At 41.6% G+C, this 26,447-nt stretch overlaps 2 protein-coding genes across 6 annotated transcripts in view; one reads left to right on the forward strand and one right to left on the reverse strand.

The window, feature by feature from the left end:
• abcg2a (ATP-binding cassette, sub-family G (WHITE), member 2a) overlaps positions 1-3,285 on the forward strand; it is a 42,495-nt gene extending 39,210 nt beyond the window's left edge. The window contains exon 17 of one of the 2 annotated variants that reach the window (XM_060937672.1): positions 2,310-3,285. In XM_060937672.1, coding sequence (XP_060793655.1) covers positions 2,310-2,460 — 151 coding nt within the window. In that variant the 3' untranslated portion in view covers positions 2,461-3,285. The remainder of the gene's footprint in view (positions 1-2,309) is intronic. The other variant, XM_060937673.1, reaches the window with a different exon arrangement.
• The window catches only part of gpsm2l (G protein signaling modulator 2, like), a 72,040-nt gene continuing 48,808 nt past the window's right edge, over positions 3,216-26,447 (reverse strand). For all 4 annotated transcript variants that reach the window (XM_060937670.1, XM_060937671.1, XM_060937669.1 and 1 more), the window contains 10 exons: positions 21,609-21,732; positions 21,389-21,504; positions 19,541-19,696; positions 12,115-12,223; positions 11,771-11,897; positions 9,916-9,992; positions 9,643-9,828; positions 8,652-8,805; positions 6,628-6,854; positions 3,216-6,330 (listed from right to left, as the gene is read on the reverse strand). In XM_060937670.1, the coding sequence (XP_060793653.1) occupies positions 6,157-6,330; positions 6,628-6,854; positions 8,652-8,805; positions 9,643-9,828; positions 9,916-9,992; positions 11,771-11,897; positions 12,115-12,223; positions 19,541-19,696; positions 21,389-21,504; positions 21,609-21,732 (1,450 nt within the window). In that variant the 3' untranslated portion in view covers positions 3,216-6,156. The remainder of the gene's footprint in view (positions 6,331-6,627; positions 6,855-8,651; positions 8,806-9,642; positions 9,829-9,915; positions 9,993-11,770; positions 11,898-12,114; positions 12,224-19,540; positions 19,697-21,388; positions 21,505-21,608; positions 21,733-26,447) is intronic.

Genomic DNA, 26,447 nt, shown 5'->3' on the forward strand with positions numbered 1-26,447 from the left:
CGAGGGCCTTTCTGTGCGGAGTTTGCATGTTCTTCCCGTGTCCGCGTGGGTTTCCTCTGGGTGCTCCGGTTTCCCCCACAGTCCAAAGACATGCAGGTTAGGTTAACTGGTGACTCTAAATTGACCGTAGGTGTGAATGTGAGTGTGAATGGCTGTCTGTGTCTATGTGTCAGCCCTGTGATGACCTGGCGACTTGTCCAGGGTGTACCCCGCCTTTCGCCCGTAGTCAGCTGGGATAGGCTCCAGCTCGCCTGCGACCCTGTAGAACAGAATAAAGCGGCTACAGATAATGAGATGAGATGAGTCACCTACCCTTTTAATTTCCGTGCGGTAGTGAAACGTGATGTCATCGGCAGGTTCCCCTTCTTGTGTACCACGTGTCGGTCTATTTTTAGACCAGGAAACCCCCAAAGTGAGAGAGTCATTTCTCCTCGTATATGGGGGCCAAAAAAATTGCGAAAAATTGAGTTAATCTTTCAGTTAGCTAGATTTATTGGTATTATTTTTATCGCGTTCTATCCGCCATTGCTGATAATCTGTGCCACGTCACACGGTACACAAGAAGGGGAACCTGCCGATGACATCACGCGCGGAAATTAAAAGGGTAGGTGACTTTGGTCGCAAAATTAATATACTTGTCGTTGTCAAAAAATTATGTTTGATATATCATTTTGAAGCTAAAAGATTTCTCTATCTAGTGATACCATTTATATATGTTGTCAAAATGTATTGTATTTTATGCCAAAGAATACATCCAGTGGTGGAATGGCACTTTAAATCATTTATTACAGAGACATTAAATGGAGTGTAGTATGACTGTTTTAGGGCTACTGGTTATAAAAAATTAAAATAAAGATTGAGGTCATAGTCATATTTCGAGAATAAATGCAAGTCTGATATTACAAGAAAGACACTGAAATATATCAGAGTCACAATGTATCAGGACCAGTCATAATATTTTTGAGAAATAATTGCAGGATTTTGCAAAAATTCCTAACGTGTCGAGAAAGTTGCAGTATCTGGTATTACGAAGGATTTCGGGAATAAAGTCATAATATATCTAGGGGAAAAAAAATCTTCAGACTTTATTCTCAAATATTGATATTTTTAGGGAAAAAGTTTTGAATATTTCTAGAATGAAGTTGTAGTTTTTGAGATTAAAGTCCTAATTCTATGACAAATTAACACTTTATGCAGTGAAATTACAACTTTATTCTCCCAATCTTGTATTTTTATGTTTCAAACTCTGGCCCTAAAACCCGACAGAAACACAGTTGCTGTAACAGAACACACAAACGAGAGAGGAAATACCGGACTGCAAATCGGCCATGTTTATATCAGCCAGTGTAGCCAGATCTTTCCTCAGGTAGAGCAAACCACCGTCAAATATAAAGATTTCCCAGGTCGTATACACCAGAGTACATTTTAAGTCCTCATACCCTCAGTTAATGTATTTTAATCCAGATGAAGTTTGTGGGTGTTGATGCTTTTTGGTTCATTTCAATAAATGCCGTTAAATTTGTCGCATGAGAGCTCATGAAGCAGAACCAAACAAGAGCATTTTAGTATAAAATGTATGAGATTTTATTTTTTTTCGCGGTCCAGTTTCCATCAAATCCTGCGCTCTGATTGGCTGGCGAGCGGGTCCGTATCCTACAGTACGGACCTTTGGCGACTCGCTCGTTCACGGTAGCAATTTTTGTCAAATTTATTTTCGCATTTCTCAAGAGAATAGCATTAATTTTACAGCATGGATGGCGATAACGACAGTGTTCACAGCGAAAGAGTTTTACTACCCTGAGGAAGAAGAAATAAAAGAAAACATTTTTCAAGAGAAAGCTAAAACCTGTAACTTGCTAATGCCGAGCAAAAACATGGCTGAATCCTGAATGACTCCTATTTGTATAAATAGGGGACTACATAGGCAGCAAACTGTAGTTTTTTTCCTGCCATGGAAGTGCACTTGTATACCGAGGAGGAAGCAATTTGCATTACAGCCGTGAATGAGGATTCAAAATGGCGGCTCGGCTCGGTTTTCCCTTTCGGGCGCTCTCGTTTTCTGTTAGGATTTGGTAAAGAAAAAAAAAAATATTATTTACCAGCTTAAGGTCGGTCCGTATGGTGAAATGCCGTGACCTCGGCCTTGAACACTGACCTCAGCCCAGAGGGCCTCGCTCAGTACTTTCAAGACCTCGGTCACGGTATTTCACCATACAGACCGCCCAGCTGGTAAATAACGTGTGTTTAAATAGTGCATTATTAATATCTGTATAGTTAACATTCTAATGTTAATGCACCACTTGTTCCAGTTGTACGACTGGAGAGGAGTTCCTGATGGAGCAGGGCATCGATTACTCCACCTGGGGCATGTGGCAGAATATCGTGGCTCTGGGCTGCATGACCATCATATTCCTGACCATCGCATACCTGAAACTGTGCTTCATCAAGAAATTTACATAGACACACACAGGCTGCTTTTCCAAAATTGATACTGGCCTTTGAGTCACACTTGAGTGGTTAGATGAGAACCAGAGAAAATGGAGAATGACGCACACCTTTACCTCCCTTTTACAGCATTTAGTGCTCATCCTACTTCCTGCTCCGCCCCCCAAGACCACCTTCTCTTCCTGCACATCATTTCCTTATTTATCAACATTTGCTTAATCACATCCCATTTTGACCACATTTCATAACTATGCAACTTTTCAGCTTTTTTTTTTTTAAATTCTTGTTAATTCTTGTTTTTGTCCTGAATATCGTATACACACACGTATGAATACTGCACTTTTGTATAGTTTTGTTCATATAATTGATTTAATCCAACTCAAAGCCGCCTCTGATGACTAAAGCACTCTTACAGAGCTTCAATCCAGGGGTGTTTTGTGAATTGCTTGACATTTTATGTGAAGACACCCTTATGGCTGGTATCAGTGTAATAAAATTTTTGTTAATGATTGTAATACTTTTTTTTTTTTTTGGAACATGCAGTGTAGTAATACAGTCCCCCTGCCCTCGACACACTGCCTTTAGCTCATCCAGGTCTTTATAAGTACAATATATTATAGTAAAAATTTTACAGCACAGAAAATGTCAACCTGTCAAAGACGTGCACAGTATTGGGGGGGGGGTTGTTTGCTGTTGAATGAATTATTTTGGATTTTTTTTTTCTTTTTTTTGTGTGCGCAACAGCTCCACCAATAAAAAAAAGTACACTGTTTTGGACCGAAAAGTCTTGATTAGAGTTCAGTTTTTATTATCAAGGTCACTGATGTAAAAACAGACAAGCAACTACACATATCAATTAATTTCTAACCAAAGTTTATAAAGACAAAAACGTCTTTTCAAGTACCTGTTTGTTTCTAAAACAATTCAACAACCTCCAAGAATATTAAGCTTTATACAGACTTGTATTTCATAATAATAAAAAAAAATAATTAGTATGGTTTTTAAAAACTACATTAAGTAACTTTAAAAACGCACATTGATAAAACTTGCTGAATTTGAGGTGAACGTTATGTTGCTGCCTGTGTACGTCAGTATGACCAGTTTGGAGGAGGTTCCGTTATGGTTTGGGGTGCCATAGCATATGGATGGCGATCTGACTTGGTCATCCTTGAAGGAAACCTCACTGCACGACGTTACATCAACGAAATCCTCAGAAATCATGTCACTCCGTACATCCGCCAGAATAGACACGTGACATTTATGCATGACAACGCCCGCCCCCACGTGGCACGTGTCTCTCGTGATTACCTGGACACAGAGAACATTGATGTGCTTGACTGGCCAGCATATTCACCAGACATGAACCCCATCGAGCACGTCTGGGACACGTTAGGCCGTCGTGTACGCCAGAGAGTTCCACAGCCTACCACCCTAGCACAGCTGCGTACAGCACTTCAGGAAGCATGGCAGGCGATCCCACAGAGGCAGATCAATGGTCTGATAAGGTCTATACCACGAAGAGTGAACGCCTTGTTGCAAGCAAACGGAGGTCATACACGATAGTGAACCTGTAATTTCGTGAACATGGACCAACTGTCACTTTGAATTTTTTTATTGTGAATTAATTCTTGAGTTTGACAATAAATGTCCTTTATCGATGTTTCAAGATGTGTGCATTACATACAATATCATAAATTTCAAATAGATGCATGGATCTAAAGTGATATCGTGTTGAATTCCATTGTGCGTTTTTAAAGTTACTTAGTATAGTATGTCATTTCCCTTCTGCCAATCAGTTTGGAACAGCCAGGAACCCACTGGGAGACCCAATTATAAACATAATCAGTGTATAATGGAACGCTGAGGACGAGACGATGCTTCGTTCTGATCCTGAACAAAACTTGGAGAATATTTCCCGCTGATGCAGGACGTGAAATTAAAGCTAAAACTACCTAAAAAAAAAACCTTGGACACCCTGAATTTCTTTATTTTTATTAATTAAAAGACCCAAAGTAATGATGGCTGTCGTTTCTCTTTACTTAGTCAAGCGGTTCTTGACATATGAATTACTACAGTTGTGGAATAGGGCTACTATGTTTACTGTTTGATCTCAAATGCATTAAAGGGCACATCTTGGGTAAATTCAGGAGCAAGATCTCCTAATTAATAATTCTCTTATTTTATATTAAACTTTGGTCAAATATCTGTCACATTTTGTGCAATTTTTTTACCTTGCGCAATACCAGAAAAATTCAGTTGAAATCAAGCCATTTGAGGCGAATTGGTCCGCCTCTGAAAAAACTTGGCGTTAGGATTTCTCGGCAAACATTGATTTTCGTGACGTCGCGTGCGGGACGCCTCCCTCTGAATCCTACGTCAGCGCTGGTTTGTTTATGAGGAAACGACCTGGTGGTTTTCTGCAAATTTCTTCAACGTTATCACGTAATTATTAAAATGGTTAACAGATGTATCGTAGGAGGCTGTAGCAACACCAATCTTGATGGGATTAGTACTCATCGTTTCCCAAAAGACCGGACAATGAGAGAGAAATGGGAGCGCTTTGTGCGAGGCACCTGGAAAAACTGGCAACATGCAACAGACCACAGCATCATATGCGGGGCTCACTTCATAAAGCCCGACGACTTTGAGAACTATTTGCAGGGGGAAATGGGCTTCAAGAAACAACCTGATCTGAAAAAAGACGCAGTTCCATCTGTCAGAATGCCCAAAGCAACACCGTCTCAATTTGTGTCAGCGTCACCAAAGGAGCCAGCCGTGTTCGTCTCCCCTGACAGAAGGCGAAGTGCCGCATCCACTGAGGCCCTCGAAGCCGAGGACCAAGCAGAGCCGAGAAAAAGACCAAGAAAATCGGCAATTCACAAGGTGACTGTTGCCAGGGTAAGAAATTAGAGAGACTATACTCTAAATTAGGCGTTCCTGTGTTTGTCTCTCAGCCTGCTGGCGGATCCGCAGGTGATGTCACGAAACTGGCTCCAGACTCCCTCGGGATTTTTCCAGACGCGTTTTGTTATTTTATTTTTTTTCTGCTGTAGACAGATGGCCTTGTGCAAAATTACCCTTCTGGATGAGTGTGTAAAGGGACATTCTTTCATATAAAAAAAAAAAAATGAAACTGGTCCAGGATATGCCCTTTAAGGTGGCAAGAAAGTGCACTAATTACCTTTTGATGAGGCACCTGTTAACTGAAAAGCATTCCAGGTGATTCCCTCATGAAGCTGGTTAAAATAATGCCAATAGTGTGTAAAGCGTCATCAAGGTAAACACTGGATACGCTGAAGAATCTAAAATATGAAATTATTAACACTTTTTTTTTTTACCACATAATTTCATATTTGTTCCATATTTCATAGTGTTGACGTCTTTACTATTGTTCTACAATGTAGAAAACAGTCAAACACACAGACCACCCTGTTGACGGGTCCCGTCTGTGTTTACCGTCTGCAGTGTAGAAAGGGGCTGATGCTGAACTGACCTGCAGCCAGACTGAGCTGTCCTTGAACAGTCCTTCATGTTTATATAATGAAAAACAGAACTGACCCAGACACCACAACTCTGAGACGATTTATGGATTCCAGTTTTTTTTTTTTGCTGGAGATAAACGGGGCTCTATTCCTTCTGGTTGAGAAGAACCGAGTGATTTCATAAGTCTCCTAAGTCTATGTATTATGACGCTTGTTCTGGGATGTGACCTCAGTCAGGGTTTAGTGGTGTGGGTCCAGGGTCGGAGGGCAGATTGACGCGCTGCTCATCCATGCGTTTGGCCTGCGAGCGCAGGATGAGGCTGAAGAAGTCTTCATCTGGGACTGTGGGGCCTCGCGTCGGGGGAGGCGGAGGAGCACACCTCTGGTCATCGAGTCGGGAACCCTGAGAACATTTCTCATTTCAGTAAACACTGATAAGAGTTTGGAATTTAGCAAGACTGTGTATAAAATCTCTGTTTATCATCAGTGTCAGGAAAAAAAAAAACCTTAAACACTTTCTACTCAAATAATCCTTCTGAAACCCAACTGCTTTATAGTGATTGAGTTTCGTAAGTAAATGTACGAAAAGACCCTCATTTATAATGAACGCTTATCATGAGCATTTTTACATTTTAAACCCTCCATGAGATGCAGAAACACTTCAGCTGTGTGTGTGTTGGTTTGAACCCCTGTGGCTGACCTGGCACTTAATGAGTATGTCGAAGAAGTCGTCGTCCGGCTCCTTGCTGTCCGCGTTGGCTATGAGCTGGCTCAGCACATCCTGGCTGTTGTTCTGATCCAGCAGTAATCCCGGCAGCGTCCCCATGCTCGCCCGCTGCTCGTCCAGTCGCCGCCCTTGTGAGCTGGCCAGCAAGTCCAGGAAGTGGCCAGGCTGAGCTGACGCCGCCTCTTCGGACACAGAAATAGCTAGGGTTTTTTTTTTAAAGGGGAAGAGAAGAAAAGATATTTTTCTCACCAGTTACACAACATGGGCTCATGGGTTTCCCCCAAAATCAGTCAGTTCCAATTACATGGACGTCTAGGACACCATTCGTTAAATTAGAAAACGAGTATCACTCTCCACACTGCAGAGGTGTGTAGCGCCACTAAGGATTATATACAAAGCTGTTCAGGTGCTTCATTTTGCTTAAGGACAAAATGAAAAATCTGCTTTTGTTAGCGTTAACTGGAAGCTTTTTTGGGGGTCTCTGCTGGTGATGTCTCTACTTACTATAAATAATGGCATGACAACAGGGTTCTAATGTGTAGCCAGACTTAATAAGGTCATTAAATCTGAGGAATAAGGATAAATAAGTTCCACTTCAGTTCCATAATTTACAATAAACTAGATAGAATAGATGATGTAATAGGGCTGGCTACTCATGAATACATGACTATTCAGTTTTTCAGGTAGGTTTTCAATTTTGGTATCTATCTATCTATCTATCTATCTATCTATCTATCTATCTATCTATCTATCTATCTATCTATCTATCATTTAATTCTGTTCTATTTGTATAGCACTTTTAACAATGGACAGTCACAGAGCAAATAAATAGCAGTACAAACAACACTGTAGAATAACAGAATCCTTAAAATCAATGCTTTTAATGAAACCCAAAGACACGTGTTGCAGTGTGACATCTCCTTGTGCTGACGTCACCAGCAGGGCTCTGTACTCTGCACACCTCCTACCTGAGTTTAAAGTGCATATCACGGGTAAATTCAGGAGCGAGATCAATGTAATTCTCCTATTTTATATTAAACTTTGGTCAAATATCTGTCACATTTTGCATTTTGTGCAATTGTTTTACCTTGCAGAAAAATTCAGTTGAAATCAAGCCATTTGAGGCGAATTGGTCCGCCTCTGAAAAAACTTGGCGTTTGGATTTCCCGGCAAACATTGATTTTCGTGACGTCGCGTGCGGGACGCCTCCCTCTGAATCCTACGCCAGCGCTGGTTTGTTTATGAGAAAACGACCTGGTGGTTTTCTGCAAATTTCTTCAACGTTATCGCGTAATTATTAAAATGGTTAACAGATGTATCGTAGGAGGGTGTACAGTAGCAACACCAGTCATGATGGGATTAGTACTCGTCGTTTCCCAAAAGACCGGACAATGAGAGAGAAATGGGAGCGCTTGGTCTACACAGGCTGTGCACTGAAACCGTGCAAAGCTCTCGCAGCCTGCTGGCGCTTCCGCAGGTGACGTCACGAATCTGGCTCCAGACTCCCTTGGGATTTTTCCAGACACGTTTTGTTATTTTATTTTTTTCTGCTGTAGACAGATGGCCTTGTGCAAAATTACCCTTCTGGATGAGTGTGGAAAGGGACATTCTTTCATATAAAAAAAAAAAACGAAATTGGTCCAGGATACGCACTTTAATATTCGTGTTAGTGATAATACACTAAAGGATAAAGTGACTGCATTTGTGTGAGAAACCAGGTAAACAAATTTGACTGAGATAACGAACAGTGAAACACTCCGTGTGATGCCGTTTTTACAATTCTAATCTGGAGGTTAAGTTTTTTGGGCTTGTTAGCCTGACAGTGCTAGAGCTTGACTAACTGACCATATTTGGTGTTTAAAAAAAAAACCCAAAGATCTTCTTTAACGCTGGATTTTTTCCCCACTGAGCGTGCAGCTTTAAATCCCTCCTGCTCCACAGGTCGTCCCGTCACATCACACAGAGGTCACCAAAGTAAAGGGGAGGGGCTAACTCACATCTCACAGCTATGGGTGGGGTGTCACATGGGGAGGGGGAGGAGCCACGGCTTAATCCACCCTGTAAGGAGCACCTCTGGTCGTCCATGCGGTTTCCCTGAAAGCGAGTGAGCAGGTCGAAGAAGCCCTCGTCTCCCAGAGTGTCCGGAGCGTACTGCAGGAGAGGACGAGAACGAGCTCCATTTACTTATTATTCACTTCCTTCAATTGATGAATGGAAAGAATAAGGGAATAAAATAACTTCATAAGGAACACTGAGTTAAACTAATAATCACAGTGAAGTGAAGTGAAGTGAAGTGAAGTGAAGTGAAGTGAAGTGAAGTGAAGTGAGCTCCTCATAAGGAACGCCCAGTTAAACTAATACTGATGTGGATGAATGGAATGAATGATGCCTCTTTTCCACCAAATCAGTTCCAGGGCTGGTTCGGGGCCAGTGCTGGTGCTGGTGCACAACTCGTTCAACTTGCGAGCCAGCTGAGAACCAGTTTGCTTTTCCATAGCTCGCGGTGCTAAGGGAAGCCACGTCATTACGTCGCTGTATACGTCAGTTACGTCGTTGTATACGTCATTACATCGCTGTATACGTCAGTTACGTCGCTGTATACGTCAGTTACGTCGCTACGTTTGCATAAACCTTGGCGCGAATATCGAAACAAAAACAACACAAAAGAAGCAGCAGCAGCAACAACAACAATAATAATAATAATAATGGCTGACTTCGCGTTTGTACAGCTGCTGCTTCTCGTCGCTTAAAAATGGCGATCTTTTGCGGTCTTGTTATTGTTGTTGGTCTTAACAACTCCGCCCCCCCGCTGACGTAAGCGGTTCTTTCCTCTGGCCCAGCAGAGAGTTGGTGCTAGCCTGGAACCGGTTTTTCTGGCCCCAGAGCCAGTTCTTTGTCAGTGGAAACAGAAAACCCGGTTCCAAACTAAGCACTGGCCCCGAACCAGCCCTGGAACTGCTTTGGTGGAAAAGGGGCATGAGTAAGCACCTTGGGATCCAGCTCGGACGTACGAAGCGAGCTGTTGTGGCTCTGAGGCATTTTAGCCAGGCTCGCTCCGTTGGCTTTCTGTTTCTTCCCCTTAAAGCGATTAATGAAGAAGAGTTTGGACGACGTCTTGGCTATGGAGGAAGATTTGGACTGTTTGGAAGAGACGTCCTCATCGTTCACTGGCTCCTATATGACAGAGACAAGAGAGTATGAAGGGAGACTATAGAATTTCAGAGTTTGTGTGTGTGTGTGTGTATATATATATACACATACAGGACTCTTATCTTGACTAAGTTTCATGAGCTCCATGTTCTCCATGCTGTGTCTGCGTCCCGACCTGGGTTTCGCCCCTGCAGAGTCAAAAATCACACTTTGTCCATCATAATAGACATTTTTATTGTTGCTCTGTTCCAATCCCGGGATCTGACACTGGCTTCATATTTTTATTAAACACAAACACAATACACTGGCGTTGAACAGGCAAATTCTGCTGATTTTAGTTACAGGAACCTTTTTAGTTCCTGTTCCAAACGATGTTATTTTCTAGAGATGAAGAACCATTGTGGTGAAAAATGCTTGTGAACACAGCTGACTGGTCAAATGCAAATAAAACATGATCCTGAGCTCCAGTTACTGCCTGTTCTGAGCTTCCTGTGCCTGTGTGGGGCTCCTCCAGGTTCTCCGATTTCCTGCTTGCTGGTCGGAGGACTGACTGTGCTACACTGCCCCTCAGTGTGAATGAGTGTGTGCATGGTGTCCTGTAATGGATTGACGCTCCACCAAGGACGTATTCTCACCTTACCCCCAATGTTCGAGAAAATCTATAACAACTGACCAAATGAGCCCTGAACCTCTTTCTGGTCTGATGGTGAAATAATTTACAGAAATGCATGTCATTGGATAAACCGAAAAAGAGAGTCTTTATGGAATTATTTTAGAATTGCTGAACTAGGCGCAGTTTTTTCCTCATTCACTTAAAGCTAGACTGCCTTTCAGATTTTTCAAGTTCAGGTCATAAAAAGAATTTTCCCTGACACATAATTATTTATAAGTTCAGGTCATAAAAAGAATTTTCCCTGACACATAATTATTTTTGTTTAGTTGACTGAAAGCTACTGAATTCGAATTACAGACTTCCAATTTTATTAGTTTTTTTTTAAATAGAACAATTAATGAATTTAGGGCCACGTGGCCTGAAATTCTCCACTATTTTTTCCTGCTTCACCATGACGTGATACAAGATACTACGTCATGCATCACGTGGTGGGCTTTCCCGGTTCGTGCAAGGCATTGTGGAATACAAATTTGAAACAGGAGAGAACAATGGAGGACGTGAGTGTGCGAATGAAACGTGGAAGATCGACTACAGTAATGGAAAGCGAGAAGAAAAGACGTTATGTTGCGAAGGAAAGGAAATGCAGGACTAAACTAATAAATAGCGGTCAGCGAGCACCTCGGTATGATCAGCTGTTCGTTTAGGGACAGAATGATGTAACTGTCAATGCACGGTCAAGGTAAACCTGTAGATGGCAGTAATGCAACACTGGATGCCAGCTTCTGGAAAACCCAAAAGAAGAAGAAAGTAAACCTGTGCATGCGCACACACGGACTTCCTCTGTCTGCTTGACTGCACGAAGCGAGCAATTTCATGCACATTATTTGCTTTAATCTCCTCAAATTAAATAACTTCCCAGCCACAGAATGGCCTGGTTTTTTTTTTTAAGATATTGCAGAAATAAACATGTATCACAATGACGAAATTTCAGAAGGAACTAAATTTCACCGATTTTCTGAAATCGAAAGGCCGTCTACTTTTAAGCTTATCCTCTCTGCTACGGGATTTTTTTTAAGTACTTGGTTGCGTCTGCTAAAATATTTTCCTAGGTCTCAGAACAGCTCCTGATCTTAAGATAGCAGGGAACTCAAAATGTAAAAATGGAGTTTAAAAATTAATGTGAAGAACATCACAGAAGTGTGGGGTCTAAATGGATATAATGCCCTGTTTATCACTCTGCGTGTTGGAAGACAGAAGGAGAAAAATATATAAGGAGAGATGGAGGGGTGTGAAATGCAATGTGAGAGGATGGAAGGACAGTTGAGAGTGTTGGACGAGATGGAAGAGTGTTACCTGTTTGACTGTTACTGTCCATGTGGACATCTGTGTGGCTAGTAGTGTGGTTCTGTTTCAGACCCAACACCAGCTGCAGGTCTGAAACGTTCATTCTGGCGGTCAGCTCTCCGCTACGGTCTCCGATCTGACACACACACACACACAGAGTATATGTCTGATGCACAGGCAGATAAAAATGGTGGTGATAGACAGAGAGAGGAGTGTGCAACTCTCAGAGGGACTTGAACAGACGAGTAAAGCATTTCCTGTGCAATCCAGTTCCTCTTATCTCCCATTATGGCCAAGACTGGAATTACAAAACTCTCTCTCTGTCTCACTCACTCACTTACTCACTCACACACCTCTTTTGAAATCTCCAGATGTTTCTCGGCGTAGTGTAAGGCCTGTTCATGGTTCCCCAGAGCCGTGTGGGCGTTCCCTAAACTCCAGCAAGCTCTCCCTTCTCCTATCCTGCACACACACACACGAAAAGAAAAGTGAATGAATAGAGCTGTACAGCTGTGTGTGTTGTGTGAGTCATGTGTGTGACTCATGTCTGTGTGTGTGTCTTAGAATTGGTAGTCAGAGTTGTTGCTTTTCATTACGATATAAGAAAGCGGTAACATGGCCAATTTGTGGTTATGTGGGCCAGATTTATTTTTGCTTGGTGCATGCTTTTTTTGTGTGATACTGGTTAAAATGAGCATCATGATTTTTTTTTTTTTTTCTCGATGCTGGAATACCGAGTTTTTACACGAGTACTCTATTCTATTTCGATACAAAAATTACAGTTAGACTCAGAAGTTTACATACACAGACGTGACTATCATGGCAATATTGGGTTTTCAGTGATTTCTTTGAACTGTTCTTTTTCTGTGGCAGGATGATTGTACAGCAATCCTCCTGCACGTTTTAATTCATTTTGGGTTTTCTTAAATCAACACAGGGTCAAAATTATACATACAGAGTAAAAAACATACATACAGCAGAACTAATATTTGGTGAAATGTTCCTTAGGAAGTTTCACATTGACCAGATGCTTTTGGGAACCATCAACAAATTTCTGGCAGAATTGTGGTTGGATATTTGACCGCTCTTCTTGGCAGAATTAGAAGAGTTCAGTTCAATTTGTGCTTTTCCTGGCACAGACCAGACTGTTAAGCACAGTCCACAGATTTTCAAGTTCAGGATTTGTTTTAAGCTTAATGTTAACCTGCTTTATCCATTCCACAACCAGCTATGATTTGTATTTGAGGTCACTGTCCTGTTGGAACCCCCAATTGTGCCCAAGTTTCTGATGTTTTGAGGTTAAGCAGAATGATTCTGAGGTAGTTCTCCTTCATGATTCCATCCACTTTGTGCAATGCACTAGTTCCACTGGCAGCAAAACAGCCCCAATGCATGATGCTACCACCACCATGCCTAACAGCTGGTACACTGTTCCTCTGGTCATTATGGCCAAACAACTCAATCTTTGGCTCATTTGACCACAAAACTTTCCTCCAGAAGGTTTATTCTTTGTCCATGTGGTCAGCTGCAAACATTAATCGAGTTTGAAGGTGTTGATTTTGAAGCAGGGATTTCTTTCTTGGACAGCAGCCTCTCAGTCCATGGCGAAATAAAACTCACTTGACTGTCGACAGTGTTCCAGCAGCTTCCAGTTCATGGCAGGTCTGTCTTGTTCTGAACCATGTTCCTCGCAACTGAGGTAGGGGTCGACCGATAATCGGCCTGGCTGATATATCGGGCCGATATTCTGCATTTTTAGGGTTATCGGTATCGGCCATAATTTCCACCGATATGCCGATAACATGCCTTTTTGCAGCCATTTCGTTCCTAACGCGACTGTCACTGTACGTCCTTTCCTGCACTCGCCTCTCTGAGTTCAAGAACACGGTCCCGCCCACCACAACATCTGATTTGTTTGGCACAAGAGATATAGCCAATCGACACGTGTAGCTAAACGCTGTGAACTGTTTCAAGGCGGCCGTACGGGCACTCGGGCAGAAGCGGCACAAGGGATACAGCCAATCAACACGCATAGCTAAACGCTGTGAACTGTTTCAAGGCGGCCGTATGGGCACTCAGGCAGAAGCAGATCCCACTTCAAGGTAAGGACGCGCTGCTTTTGCTGCAATAAGTCACAAACACACAAGTTGCAAAAGCACAACATCATTATATGTTTACATTCTTCATCTACTACTCGTTAAAATTGTCCATTTGCATCTGTGTAGCCAGGCAAACTTAGCTTACGGAAGGAAGCACTTGATTTAGCCTACAACCAACTAGTCTCGCTGAAACCACATGTAATGTTGTCCATAGTAAGCAGTCCCCAGCATAACGTAGGCTGCAGTCATTTTTAAATCCCCGTCTGGAAACGTTGTGAATGTGTCAGTAGTTCTACTCGAACAGTAGAATGACAGCCATACAGAGAGGTGGTCAAGGGAAGACGAAATAAAACGTAGTGTTTGTGCTCTGTAGGCTAGCGCAAGCCTACTGGCTATTTGTTATGGTGATGAGTAAACTTCATGACGTGACTCGTGCTCAAAAAGCGCATTGCACTTGTATATGTTAGGTAACTTTATAAAGCGCTATTTGAACATTTAAACAAGCCAGGCGCTTGTTGTGGGCTCAGTAATTAATTGTGTCGTGGATGCACACTTGCTTGGATAAACGGTAATGAACAAAATACATCAATTAAACTCTTGACTTAAATGTTCTTATGCTACTTCACATTGCGCTGTAATGTACTCCACTAGTATTTATAATTCTTGCGCCTCACTCCGACTTCCGTTCTCTGAACAGACTCTTAAAGGAGCAGCCGCTCCTTTTAACCAGAGCTTTTAACACTCCATTCTCACTTTCTCTATCCTGGCCGTTCTCATCTACATTAGAATGTAGATGGTTACTTGTTGTTACATAATAGGGAGTGATAGCCTACTTTGTTTGATTTTACTTTTTAAAAAATGCTGCAGGCAGCTCCCTACACTTGGTTTGTTATTTAAAAACTACTTGAAGTTGGCAAGTCTTACTTAGTTCTTAGTGTAAAAGAATCCAGAGTGTATTTTCATTTATTTTCCACTGAAAATGGTGAGCTGTAATATAGTAGGGAGTGATTTATTTTTTTATTGGTGAATATTTATTTTATTATTATTTTATTTCTCATTTTATTCTAACTAATGTTTGACTTTATTGTACAAATGCTGCTGGCATCTCCCTGCACAAAATTTCATGTTCAATTTTACAATTAAACATACATTTCATGGATATGAAGGTCTGTGTCAGTGTGTGCTATGTTTAATTTCATGTGAATTATAATGTTTACATTTATCGGTTGCACATATCGGTTATCGGCATCCCAATTCCATAATAATCGGTATCGGCCCTGAAAAAAAAAACATATTGGTTGATCCCTAAAATGAGGATGACAGTTTGGTCTTCTTCCAGCAAAGTGGCTTGGCAAAGTGGCTACACCTCCCAATAACTCATACTTGCATACAATTGTTTGCACGGATGATCTTGGAATCTGCAGTTGTTTAAAAACGGCTCCAAGAGACGTTCCTGAGTCGTGTAATTCTATGATATGCACTGAGCTCCTTGGACTTTTCCACTGTACTGTGGGAATCAATCCAATCAGTGCTGTTAAACAAAGCCTTTTTATGTTGGCACAGAGAAGTTACCAGCTGCAGTCAATCAGGATCACTAACAGGAAGTTAAGAGGCCTTGGCAAGTTAAGACATTTTGGAAGTTTTAGCACCACTGAATTAATAATCCAAGACCCCGTTTACACGTAGCCGGGTATCTATAAAAACAGATATTTATTTATGCGGTTGCACCCATCATTTACACGTAAACGGAGGTTTCAGTCACTGAAAACGGCTGCTTTCAAAAACTCCGGGCAAAGTGGAGATTTGCGAAAACTCCGTTTTCATGCCTGCGTGTAAATAGTGGAAAACGGAGTTTTCTCCGTGTTATGGGGAAACGGAGTTTTAGCATCGTGATCTGACGGTCCCTCCTCCTTGGCTTTCTATTTGTTTGACATGTTTTTGACAGCCTTCCCTGGCTGTTTTTGAGCATTGTGTAAACGGAATTATTTTCTAGTACGGGGAGGAGAAGATACCCATTTTCATAAATACCCAGCTATGTGTAAACAAAGTATAAGTGGGTGTATGTATAGTCTTGACCCTGTATGTATAATTTTGACCCTGTGTTGATTTCAGAAAACCAAAAATAAATTAAAACTTGTGCATCAAATTCTTTAAAGAAATCACTGAAAGCCCAATATTACCATGACATTCACGTCCATGTATGAAAACCTCTGACTGGAACTGTATTTCATCTTTTAAATGATCCATAATCAGCGCTCACGTCGTCATATGCAGGAACTTTTAAATTAAAACAAGACCGTGTTCATGTATTGCAACTTCTTATGCTTACCTATATACTCTACAGTCAGCTCTAAAAGTATTGGCACACTTGCTAAAGGTTATTTAAAAAAAAAGTTAGCAAAAAGAAAAATCACACTGAAAATAACAGAAATCTAACATTTAATTGAACGAAAAAGTATGCAAAACCACATGTATATATCATGATTAATGGCAGCCCTGCATTTAGTATCATGCAGCCTACTCTTACTGACATAACAGCAGCAAGTCAGCAAACACTTTTATGTGATAGCAAGTTAATGAGTGGAACGAGGTCATGCAATATTCATGCAGATTAATCATTTTCTGTAAAATGTATTGATTTCAGATGTAATCTTAAAACTACATAAATAAATGAATAACTTCACATTCTAACAAGTAAATAAAATATACCATATTATTATACACACGGGCCACTTTTTCCATGGAATAATAACATGTATTCTATTCCCTTCTAGTGGGTTTAGTGATGGCATGCAAATTGTCATCATATCGCTTATCCTCCGTGTATTACGCCACTCTCCCCAATGGAGAATGAGTGTGCAACATTGTTATAATACTGCACGTTGTCAAGACAACACGACATCACACTAGAGGTCTGCGCGGGACAGAATTTTCAGTCTCGCAAAGAATTATGATTTTCAGTCCCGCTCCCGCCTGCCATATTTTGTCCCGCTCCCGCCCGCAAATCCTGCATGATGCAGACGTTCGCATTATTTCTCACGAAAGTTCTTGTCATTGGCTTGGGGAATTAAACATGCTGAGCTTAGCTGAGCTCTCCACTGACCGATCCTTCACCTAGCGCACGTAGCGAGGGTGCGCGATGCCAGGCGGCATGCGCAGCTGAGGCTTTACAGAGATACTCATTGTGAGCTTCACTAGAGGAGCTCTGCTCTTCTGCCATGATCGGAGATCTCAAACACGGAAGAGCGGAAAGGAATCGGAAATGTACGCGAGATTAGACCACTGTGGCAGCGGGGGCGTGGCCAAGCAGCAGTCTGTGAATGGAGGGCAGGGTCGGGGAAGGTAAGTGGCTAGGTCATTACACCTGATGTCAATTTGTGTGTGTGTGTTTGTTTGTTGCAGGGATGGAGTATAAAGGGAGGGGGAGAGGAGCGAAGAGGGATTTGCTCCCCGACCACAACACGTGTGTGTGTGTGTGTGTGTGTGTGTGTGTGTGTGTGTGTGTGTGTGTGTGTGAATGAGTGAGTGAGTGAAAGAAAGCTGAAAAGCTCAATAAAGTGAGTGGGTGTGAACACGAACTCTCGCCTGCCGTGCTTCTGTGCTCCACCCACATCGGGGATTACTACAGTGGTGCTGAAACCCAGGACGCACACCACTCACTTTGAGCTTTTCAGCTTTCTTTCGCTCGCTCGCTCACTCACACGTGTTGTGGTCGGGGAGCGAATCCCTTTTCTCTCCTCTCCCCCTCCCTTTATACTCCATCCCTGCAACAAACAAACACACACACAAATTGACATCAGGTGTAATGACCTAGCCACTTACCTTCCCCGACCCCGCCCTCCATTCAGAGACTACTGCTTGGCCACGCCCCCGCTGCCACAACCACATCCGCAAATTTAGGCATCTTAAAATGTTTTTATTAATGCCAAATAAAATATCCAGCACAAATTATATATGATAGACATAAATTTATAATTTATAAATTTTATTTTAAACACGTTTTTAGTTAGTGGGACTGCAGCTTATCACCTCTCCCGCCCGCGCCCGCATTGTGCACTCCCCCTCCCGCCCGCAACGAGCTTTCAAAATTTGTTCCGCGCCGCACTGCTTTGCGGCGGGTCCCGCGGGACTCCCGCGGGAGTGCAGGGCTCTACATCACACATCAGAGCTCATGTGAAGCTCCAACGACAAAACTTTTCTGCTGTGCAAGCACAGAATAATTACTTTGTTGGCTGGCAAAGAGAGAAGACGAGGCTAATCCAGTGCACTAAATAAATAAACTGAAAACTGAAACTAAAGATGCACTGAACACCTGAAAGGCTACCAAAACTTCACTGGACATTCTTCATGCATATTTACAAAAGAAAAACATACCAATGGACATTGAAAAACTGGAAAAGCGACACACCGGAGACACAGAACTTCTGCGCTAGCGAGTAACTGACAGTCTGTACACAAAAATGGCTGCGAGGTTTGCTTCATTAAAAGCGGAAGATTTAGAGAGAATTTTGAAACAAAGACGCGCTGAACACCAGAAAGGCTACCAAAACTTCACCGGATATTCTTCAGGCATATTTACAAGAGAAAAACATGCCAACAGACATCGAAAAACTGGAAAAAAGAGTAATAGCGGAAATATTGGCAAAGCTCTACTTGGAGGTGAGGAAAAGTGACGGAGACTTTTGCAAGAGGACTTCACTCGTGGACTTCACTCAGCAAAGCCCTTTTGTTTTGAACAACTGCAGTGTAACAATTAACTACGACCAAAAGTAACTGTGAACTTGAACTGTCTACCTGTATAGAGCTTGTATATAAGTTGGGTTGTTGTTCAGGCCTTTCGGAGTTGTACCATTTTTATTGTTAGAACTTTGACTTTGTACAGTACATTGGCTCGACAGAACATTGAATTACATTCAATCAGAATCAGCATTCAATATTGGTAAGTTACCGCCCTGTTCTTAACTTTTTATAAAATCTATAATTGTTCCATCAAATGTGTACGTATAATAATAATAATGGCTTTTTTTCATGGTATATCAGATACATTCCATTCAGCTACTTGTCTTCGACTCGTTCAGTATCATGCTAGCTGAATGGAATATATCTGATATACTACTCAATGCTGACTACGAGTTGGCCTCGTGGTTAGCGTGTCTGCCTCTCGACTGGGAGATTGTAAGTTCTACTCGCAGTTGGCTTGTACCAAAGACCATCATACAAATGGTACCTACTACCATCTGACAAGGCACGCTGCAATACAGATGCGAGTGGGGAAGTCAAACTCTTGTGGTTACCAGAGGACTAGCCCCCCACTGTAACCCGAGCTGTATAGGCGAGAGGCAGAGGGCTATCGAAAAGGAGATCAGCGCTGCACCCATACGCCTGGAACAGGAGACTGCCTGGGAAGACCAGATTCTGGCATGAGAGGGACTTTGGCCACTCAAAGCCAGCCATTATTATTTAAATATTAACCATGCTGCAATTTAATACACCAGAACACAACACAGTGAAAACAGATAGCTCATTATCAAGCACCGATATCACGTACTATTCATCCTTTAATTAACTCAGGAACACAAAAATCAGGTTTAGAATTAAAACTGTGCCATCATAAAGTAGCACTGGAATACTACAATGAAGCTGTGTGTGTGTGTGTGTGTGAGAGAGAGAGAATGTATACCTGTCTTTGAGGTCTTGAGCGATGATGAGGTGTTTGAGGTGGTAGTCGATGGCTCTCTCGTAGTCCTGTAGCAGTGTGTACGTGTTGCCCAAACTGTAACAGGCCTGAGCCTCCACCGCCCGGTCCCTCAGCTGCCGAGCCAGCTGTAGTGTGCGTCTGTGCATGTACAAACACACACGCGCATGCACACAGTCAGAGGTGATCACTTCATAATGATAAAAATAATTACGGTGAATGATTTAAGTGAATTTATTTCTTGAATCTACTGATCTGATTTTATTTTCATTATAATTCTGAAAACTATGACATCACTAGACCAATCTTTATTTCATCTGCATTAATGATGATGATGAATGTAATCTAGCTAGTAAGCTAAGCATGTTCAGTTAGCTGGTAGGAATGATAAAATTGTTTTCTATGGTTACAGTGTACATGTTGGATAAGTCGATTTATTTTTTTCGCGGTCCGGTTTCCATCAAATCTCCATCAAATCCTGCGCTCTGATTGGCTGGGGAGCGGGTCCGTATCCTACGATACGGACCCCAGTTACGGACCTCTGGCGACTCGCTCGTTCACAATAGCAACAACAACAAACATAGTAGCAATTTTTGTCAACATTTATTTCCGCATTTCTCAGGCGAATAGCATTAATTTTACAGCATGGATGGCGATAACGACAGTGTTCACAGCGAAAGCGAGTTTTACTACCCTGAGGAAGAAGAAATAAAAGAAAACATTTCAGGAAAAAGCTAAAAACCTCTAACTGTTGCTAACGCCGAGCAAAAACATGGCTGAATCCTGAATGACTCCTATTTGTATAAATAGGGGACTACATAGGCGGCAAAATGTAGTTTTTTTTTCCTGCCATGGAAGTGCACTTGTATACCGAGGAGGAAGCCATTTGCATTACAGCCGTGAATGAGGATTCAAAATGGCGGCTCAGTTTGGTTTTCCCTTTCGGGCGCTCTCGTTTTCTGTTAGAATTTGGTAAAGAAAAAAATAAATATATTATTTACCAGCTTAAGGTCGGTCCGTATGGTGAAATACCGTGACCTTGGCCTTGAATACTGACCTCGGCCCAGAGGGCCTCGCTCAGTACTTTCAAGACCTCAGTCACGGTATTTCACGATATGGACCTCCCAGCTGGTAAATAACATATACACACACACACACACACACACATTATATATATATATATATATATATATATATATATATATATATATATATATATATATATATAGGGTTTTTTTTCCATATCAACAAAAAATGTTCCAGACAACAAATTTTTTTGTTTTGTTTTAAACAAAGCCTCTAAAGGGACACAGAAAAATAGAAAGTATCTGGTTTGCACAAGAAACTACATGAGAGAAGCCATAAATATGATGCAGTGTTTCTGATAGGAGAATGGCTATACTGAGGGATATATTCGAGAACGTGAGAACGTGAAATGTACCAAGATATCATAAATCAATGAACAGATGACTTGTGCACCAGATACTTTCTATTTTTTTTAACATGTCCATTTAGGGGCTCCATTTTTCTACACACACAAAGTGTGAAAGCATCCTTATACAGTTTTTATTTCCAAACCCAAAGATAGTATATTAAATAAAATTAAAAAAAAGTGATTAAAAGTACTTCAGCTGACGTGCAAAACCACTGACGGTTCCTTGATATTTTATTTAGCTGAAACGGTCCATTTTACATATTTTTATTCGTTCCTTTATACAACTTCTCTCCTAAACACCACCCAATAGCTGCTAATGATGCACTGTGTCCTCATACATTTACAGAAAATATACACACTAGTAGATAAACTGTCAAGATTAAGAGCGTTAAACTTGCTTGTAGTTTTCAGCTGCCACCTCGAACTGGCCCAGGAAGATGTAAGCGTTTCCCAGGTTACAGTAAGCTCTCCTCTCGGCTGCCCGGTCGCCGAACTCCTTAGCGATGAGAAGACGCTGCGAATGCACGTAGTCATAAAGCAGCTTTACAGAAATCTGAATGGACACTGTGTACAACAGTCCACATCAAGAGTTTGCTCTTCAAAAGACACAAGACGTACCTGTTCATGAGCCAGCACAGCATTCTCAAAGTTCCCCAGCAGGTACTGCGTGTTCCCCAGGTTGCCGTATGTTCGTCCTTGTGCTGCTCGGTCCCCTAGCTCTTTCACGATGGACAGATTTGCTCTATAAAATACACAGTAAGTTACTGCAGAACAGGTAGAACAGTTTGTAATAGCAATACCAGCTGATATGTACTAGCCATGTTATCAACATTTTATACAGCAGCACGGTTTAATTCTCAATTCTGATTGGTCAGAAGGTGTTGATTCATTTTCTAGAACAGCGGCTCTGATGACAAACCACAGGTTTATATGAATGCGCTTAGTCTAATACGTTACTGTTTCTATAGTAACAACTTACACGGTGGACAAGCCACATAAATGGAAAACACACGGAAAGAACATGGCAGTTCTTCCCGCTGGCCTTTCTGAAGAATCGACGTTAGCAGTCTGGATTGCACTTCACATTTTTACTCTTTTCAACAACTCATTTTCTTTGGCTTATGGTTTGCCATTTCTATATTTAGCTTTGTAACGTGACCTGGTGAGCTGTTTAACAGCATTCGCTAGTTAACTGGATCGACATCATCCCAGTTTCTCTAGTGATACAGGATGCCTAAATTAAATTTCCCGCCTTGATACTGAATATCAGCATCAGATCAGCACATCCTTACCCTTTTAGGAGAACTGGTTCCTCTGCAGTTCTCATCAAAGGGCCACCTTAAAGAACTCTCATCCAAATATTCAACATTTAGATCCCCAAATCCCACGACTCGCATTTCATTACATCTTAAAAGCGTTAACATTTTAAGAGTTTGAAAAGATAGACATGGCAGTTCTTCCCGCTGGCCATACCCATGTTGCTTCCTGTAATCACTTTTGATACAGAGGCAAAAAAAAAAAAAAAATTCATTCCTTAAGCAACCTCTCATTCTTCTCTCTGCTCACGTTCATCAGACAAATAAAAATGGAGACTTGTCAGGTCTAAAATTCACAAAACTGTTACAAAGCACTGACACTGGAGACTCCTTCAGAAAAACAAACAAAAGCGAAATAAACATATGGTGCGTCCACCATACAAGTCCCCATGAATTAGCTGTTACTATGGAAACGACAACGTATTAGAACAAGTACATTCATATAAAGCTTGCAGCCTGTCAGTGATGCTGTTGTAGAAAATTAATTAACACCTCGAGACAATCACAACTGAAAATTCAACAGTGCTGTGGTATAAATTTTGCTATTCAACACACACACACACACACAATTATTATTGTGCACATTACAAATATCCAATATTAGTCTTGATTAGGCATGTACCAATATATCGTGCAACGATAAATCGTGATACAAATATATGATAATTTGAATCGATGAAATAAAAAAATGAATTGCAAATATTAGTTTATAGGGTAGAAAAGAAACAGGAATGTTTTAGTTAATAAGCTATTATATTGTACCCCATCATTTATAAATGTGGATCAATAATTACTGTTGGTTATTAATAAAATGAAATAAGTGTTTTAAACAAAAGAAAGAATATTTAAGAAGATGAATAATAGGAAAATGTTGCAATTTTTTGCATTAAAAATTTCTTCTTTTTCCCCAAAAAATATCATGGGAAAATCGAACCGTGAACCCATCCATTATCCACTTATCCTGTCTTTGGACTGTGGGGGAAACCAGAGTACCCAGAGAAAACCCACAGAGACACGGGGAGAACATGCAAACTCCACACAGAAAGGCCCTCGCCGGCCACTGGACTCGAACCCAGAACCTTCCTGCCGTGAGGCGACAGAGCTAACAACTACACCGCCATGCTACCCGAACTGTGAACCCGATATGCCCAAATTAAATTTCCTGCCTTGATACTTAATATCAGCATCAGATCAGCACATCCTTACCCTTTTAGGAGAACTGGTTCCTCTGCAGTTCTCATCAAAGGGCCACCTTAAAGAACTCTCGTCCAAATATTCAACATTTAGATCCCCAAATCCCACGACTCGCATTTCATTACATCTTAAAAGCGTTAACATTTTAAGAGTTTGAAAAGATAGACATGGCAGTTCTTCCCGCTGGCCTTTCTGAAGAATCAACGTTAACAGTCTGGATTGTACTTCACACTTTTACTCTTTTCAACAACTCATTTTCTTTGGCTTATGGTTTGCCATTTCTATATTATACTTAGCTTTGTAGCATGACCTGGCAAGCTGTATAACAGCATTCGCTAGTTACCTGGATCAACATCATTCCATTTTTTTCTAGCGTGCGACTAGAAAACAAGTCATGATGTATGACGAGATCTTTTTAAAGAAACAGTGCAGCAGGAACAAATTACACAATTTTCTCCTTCGCTGAAATGTACTCAAGAAGACATTTTTGGTGCGAGTCAACAGGTTAATAACAAGCTTACAAGTAATCGAAGTCTATTTCGCCCACAACATTTTTCCAGAAATTTACACTACATACCTACACCCTGGTCTCAAACCAAATCCAGTTCTTCTTGAATGCCACACCAATGTTGTTTAGGACTGTCCGAGACTATCCCTGCAATTTCACAAAACTACTTCCTGAATTAGTTCACGTAGCCTAAAGATGGTGTCTGAATGAGGTATTTGAACACTGAAGCTGGGTTTCCACTATATGGGAAGTCATGGCTTAATGGTTACAGAAACAGTTTTGGAACCAAAAGGTTGCCCGTTTGCTCCCCTGGACCAGCAGAAATGGCTAAAGTGCCCTTGAGCAAGGCACCTAATCCCAGGCTGCCCTTTGCTCTGGATAAGAGCATCTGCTAAATGACTGATATGGTAAAGTGTGTGTTTATTTAGCATTTATGGAAGGAGTCTGCAGTGCCAGTGCTTTATAACAGTCATGGGTGAAGCTGAAACTTTACATTTTCTGACATCTTCAGGTTCAGTTTTCCATGGCCTAATGGTTAGAGAAGCAGCTTTGGGAACAAGAGGTCACCGGTTTGATTCCCTAGACCAGCAGGAACGGTTTAAGGCATATACGCAGAGCCATGGCCTCACTTTTCATTTATAAATGCCTTGAGACCTCAAGAATGGCACAGGAATAGTTTTAAGCGTTAACAATAAATCTAATATAGTAATTTTTACGATTAAAGTGATTCATGTAGGTAGCGGTCTGAGTGAATGACCTTGACGTCCGTAACGTCACAGCAGGAAGGCTATCAGTCTCATCGCCATTTCCGCTATACTAAAACACAGAGCTGACTGCAACTCCGACCCTCCATTCTGAGCTAATTTATCGCCATGCCACGTAGATGTGTTGCTGGCGGGCGCAGCAACACGACAGAAGGTGGATTTGCGTTGCATTCATGGCCCAAGAATGTTCAAACTGCAAAGATTCTGACGTGTTTTGTGAGAAGTTCACGGGCACATTGGGCGCCTACGAAGTGGTCTCTCCTCTGCTCTGCACATTTTACTGAAGACTCGTACGAGACCTCTGATCTGTTGAGGAGTGTTGGCTACAAGTCCGTACTGAAAGAGGGTGCAGTACCAACAATTAAAGGAAAAGAAAACTACAAGAAAAGGAAAATAAGTTCAGTTGCACCCGTTCTCCCAGAGTGTGAGCCAAGGGCTGTTGGTAAAACCCGGGATGGAACAGGACGGGACATATTGCTCAGGCAGTGACCTCCCTACGATTGTTGCTAAAACCAGTGACGTTCCATCCCGGGTTTGAGTAATTGCCTGAGCCGAGCAGTAATGGTGGAGCACTCAGTATGGAGAAAATGGAGAACGAGTGGAGCAGCCGTCAGATTTCTCCACTGGATATTGCTGCCATCTCGCCCTTATGTGGAAGAAGTGAATGAATGGAGAACTGAACGAACAACTGAAAGTCAGATTGTTTCAAAACAACAGACGGGTAAGCTCCGACTCTCATTTGGATACAAAACAACAAGAACAACATGTTGTTTACCTGCATTTAGATTAATACATGTAACTTGTATTGTGTGTTTAAGTTACCGGTATAAGATTATTTAATTTGCTTCAGAATGTGATCGTCTCAGTTCATCTGATTATTTAATTAGCCTTTTACGTTTTATCAGTGAAAATGCATGCATGGACATGTATGTTGCATAAGTTATAGCACCTATCCTGTTTTAATGAGAGTCAACCCACAATCAGTGAAGTCAAATCAGTCTTAGTTGAGCAAGTCGGTGACGGCATTTCTTACTTTCACCATAAATTTTTATTTATATGACTTTGGTCTATAGCTGTAAAAGGCCTCGGCCTTAAAACCGGTTACCGCTGTGACGTCACGCGCTCAGGGCGGGCTGCCTCAGCGGGGCAGCTCCAATGCCAACTTTGCGGTCGATTTTAACTCTCAAAAATATATATTTTTTATTCCCATTTATGCAGCATACAAGAGTCAAGGATGGAGATACTATCCACTCAGAAACGTATTTAAAAATAAAAGGTTCTGCGTATCTCCGTTAAGTGCCCTTAAGCAAGGCACCTAACCCCCAGGCTGCTCTGCCTGTAATGTAACGACTGTCTACTGCTGCTATAACGCAAGTGATAATAGAACTAAATTGCTTGATTTCATTCACTGTAACTATAAATGGATAAAAATATTAGCCTGGCAAGCCAGACTAAATGTGAATATTTAGTCTGGCCTCGCTCGTAGACATTTCCGAAGGGTGGGGGTGGAACAACCCGCTGTCTTTCAAACTGTCTCTGTGCGTATAGGCCAACGCTCTGGCCAATCAGCGCAACAGTGACTGTGACGTAGTCAGAGCGACAGAAAGCAGTGGGGGAGGCCTTGAAATAAATAATTTTTCAAAATGCGTATTAATTAATTAACAGGTTCTAGATA

This window comes from Neoarius graeffei, chromosome 13 (genome assembly GCF_027579695.1).
Source record: "Neoarius graeffei isolate fNeoGra1 chromosome 13, fNeoGra1.pri, whole genome shotgun sequence".
Taxonomy (NCBI): domain Eukaryota; kingdom Metazoa; phylum Chordata; class Actinopteri; order Siluriformes; family Ariidae; genus Neoarius; species Neoarius graeffei.